At 55.6% G+C, this 2874-nt stretch overlaps 1 protein-coding gene across 1 annotated transcript in view; it reads right to left on the bottom strand.

Annotated features, from left to right (window-relative positions):
* Positions 1-323: 323 nt before the first annotated feature.
* SLC6A17 (solute carrier family 6 member 17) overlaps positions 324-2874 on the bottom strand; it is a 37935-nt gene continuing 35384 nt past the window's right edge. Inside the window, exon 11 of the mRNA XM_006149548.3 lies at positions 324-2067. Within this exon, the coding sequence (XP_006149610.1) occupies positions 1699-2067 (369 nt within the window). The 3' untranslated portion in view covers positions 324-1698. The remainder of the gene's footprint in view (positions 2068-2874) is intronic.

The following is a 2874-nucleotide window of genomic DNA, read 5'->3' as shown; positions in this document are numbered from 1 at the left end:
AAGGAAGATAGAGAGTGGAAAAATGGGCTCCCTCCCCGCATTGGGGTGGAGACAGACCGAGGGACTCAGGGATAAATGAGGGGGCTCTGGGCCTAGTCTGTCCCTCCTGGTGCTGAGAACAGTCAGAGCCACAAGAGTGAGGACCCCTGGGGAGGTGCCCAGGGCTAGCACGGTGGCCTGCTCGTCCCTGCACACCAGAGCTCTGAGATGGGGCCAGTCTTCCTTCCTCTCTTCCTCCCTTCCTCCCTTCTTCCCTTCCTCCCTTCCTTCCTTCCTCCCTTCCTCCCTTCCTTCCTTCCTCCCTTCTTTCCTTCCTTCCCCCCATCCATCCACACATCCTTCCACCCATCCATCCACCCATCCATCCACCCATCCATCCATCCATTTACTCTCAGGTCAGGGTCTCACCCTCCCAGGCCGCACTGCCAGAGCAGCCCCTTCTCCAGGGGAGGCCCTGACGATAAGGGTGTGGGGGTGCAGGTGCTAGGCCTTGGGGCACCCTCCAAGGTCCGGGGTGCTCCCTGCCTGTGGGGCTGCCTGCCGCGGGTGAGGAGGCAGGGACATTGCCAAGGTGTCTGCACTGGACAGGCCACTAGATGGCCGTGCTTGTGCAACAGAGTGATTGGTGGCCCAAAGGGGCAGTGAAATTATCTGTCTTTCCCCGGGAGCGAGGCTTCCTGGAGATGAGCCCCTGAACCCCAGGGGCCCCGTTCCAGGGGAGAAGCTGCCGCAGAGAAAAAATCAGGCCCAGGTGAGGGGAAGGGGAGTGTGCTTCACGATTGTGCTCCAAACCATCTACTTGTGCTGGAAACCACCAAGCTGTGCTCTGGAAACCTCCCCTTACACTATCCCCTCGTCTCTAGGGCAGAGGCAGAAGCCACCACCCTGGACTCCAGGCCTAGTGGCATGACCAGGGAGGTGGCTAGGCCCTAACAGGTGGGAAGGGGTTCAGGGCCCAGAGGCTGTCCTTACAGGCAGGATGCAGGAACGCACCCCACCCACCCAGGCAGGGGCTAGGACATCGGAATATTCCATCTAGAACTGGGCGTAGAAGAGCCCCTCCACTCCTGCTGCCAAGGTCCCACCTACCTCACAAAACTGGATATGGGGACTTCTGCGAACACCTTCCTGAGTCTGAATTGAGTCCTAGCACACTTGCCCCCATCCCCAGCCTTCAACCAGGATGCCCCTTGCCTAGTCTGGGGTGGCAGGAAGATGAGTCCTGCCCCGGAGGCAGACTGAGACGAAGCCCACCTCCCTGCCAACCCCGCCATGGCCTCACGGCCGCCTGCCACCACCACCTGGTGGCACGGGGGGATCTCCAAGACCTAACAGCTACAAGTGGCAGGTTCCAGGGACAGAGAGAGGGCAGAGTGACTCCTAAAGTGACCACTTGGAGTCTCCCTTGTACTGGGATCAGGGCTTCTAGATTGTTCTGGTTATATGGCTGCAATTTGGTGAGAGGCTCTTCAAGGGTGAGCTGGACCGGGGCCTGGATTAGGGAGAGCTGCTCCCAGCCCCCCTGCCCAGAGCCAGGAAGCAGGCTGCTGGGACTGAGGTGGAGAAGAGGAGGGCAGATCCTCTCTCCTTGGGCAGAGGGTCTGGCCTGGCCCCGACAGCCACCGTGGAGGAAGAACCAGGCCCAGACAAATAGGCAGGTTGGGCACGAAGGGAGAGGCAGGCAGGGTGGGACAATGGTCACAGCTCTGACTCGGGGGTGCTGGCCAGGAGGTAACCACTCCCGTAACGTCCATTGGGGTTGTTGCTGGTCTCCAGGGGTGATGTGCTGCCGGGCCCCAGATAGGAGCGGTGAGTGGGCATCGGAGAGGGCGCCTCGCTGGGCACCTTGCTGAGGATGAAGCGTGTCTCGTCGTTCTCCTCCAGGTTGGAGATGTCCTTCATCATGCGGCCCTTCTTGTAGGACACGGACAGGGTGTTGGAGCCATCCGACAGCAGGTGGAAGTGCCGCAGGACGAACACCACGGGGATGGGCAGCGTGGCCACGACGATCAGGGTGATCAGGAGCGCCATGGCCCAGTTGGGGAAATACAGGTAGCGCTCGGCAGCCTGGGGGTGGGCAGCAGTGAGAGTCACGACTGGCACCGCAGCAGCCCTCACCTCCCTGACCCTCCAGAACTCTTCCTGCTCTGGCCCGCTGCCTCTCACTCCTCTCCCCTCCCGCCGTGCTGGCCAGGGCTGGCAGAGACGGTGGTCAGCAGGAGTTACTACGTGAATTAGCTGCCCCCTTGGTTCGGGGGTCTCAGTTTCTACACCTGTAAATGGACTGGTAAATCCCACTCCACAGACATGGAGAGAGAATATGGGTTAGGAAAACTGGACAAGTATATTCTGGATGGGAAATCACATTTTGTATGCTGTGATGATGCTTAGAGAAAGAATGTAAATTAAGTTACAAAAAAAATATTTCAGAAAAAACATCTGTTTGATGACCACAGTAAGATATATAGCCCCAGCTAGGTGCTACTTTATAGGATACCTAAAGTTAGACTTGTGTTCATGGAAATGTATATATCAGCTGTGTTTGCTATGAAAATATTTAGATTAATTAAGATCTTTAGTAATTCAATAAAATGTGGGGGGAAAACAGTATAGAAAGTAAACATAGATACCAGAGACAGTGGGGGAAGAGAGTGGGAGATGGCAGAGGGGAAGAGATAGGGAATCAAGGATGGGGGGAAGAAAGCAAAACATACAGGAAACAAGAAATGGAAAATTATTTGACAATAACATGTATGTGGATGTGCCTGATTGAGACAATAATACTCTGGATGGAAAATCTCATTTTGTATGCTGTAATGATGTACAGTGAATGAATGTAAATAAATAAATTTAAAAGAAAGAAAGAAAGAAAGA

Source organism: Tupaia chinensis, unplaced genomic scaffold (genome assembly GCF_000334495.1).
Source record: "Tupaia chinensis unplaced genomic scaffold, TupChi_1.0 Scaffold000270_1, whole genome shotgun sequence".
Lineage (NCBI taxonomy): Eukaryota > Metazoa > Chordata > Mammalia > Scandentia > Tupaiidae > Tupaia > Tupaia belangeri.
Note: the sequence above shows the minus strand (reverse complement) of the source record. Positions and strands in the feature narration are given on the sequence as shown.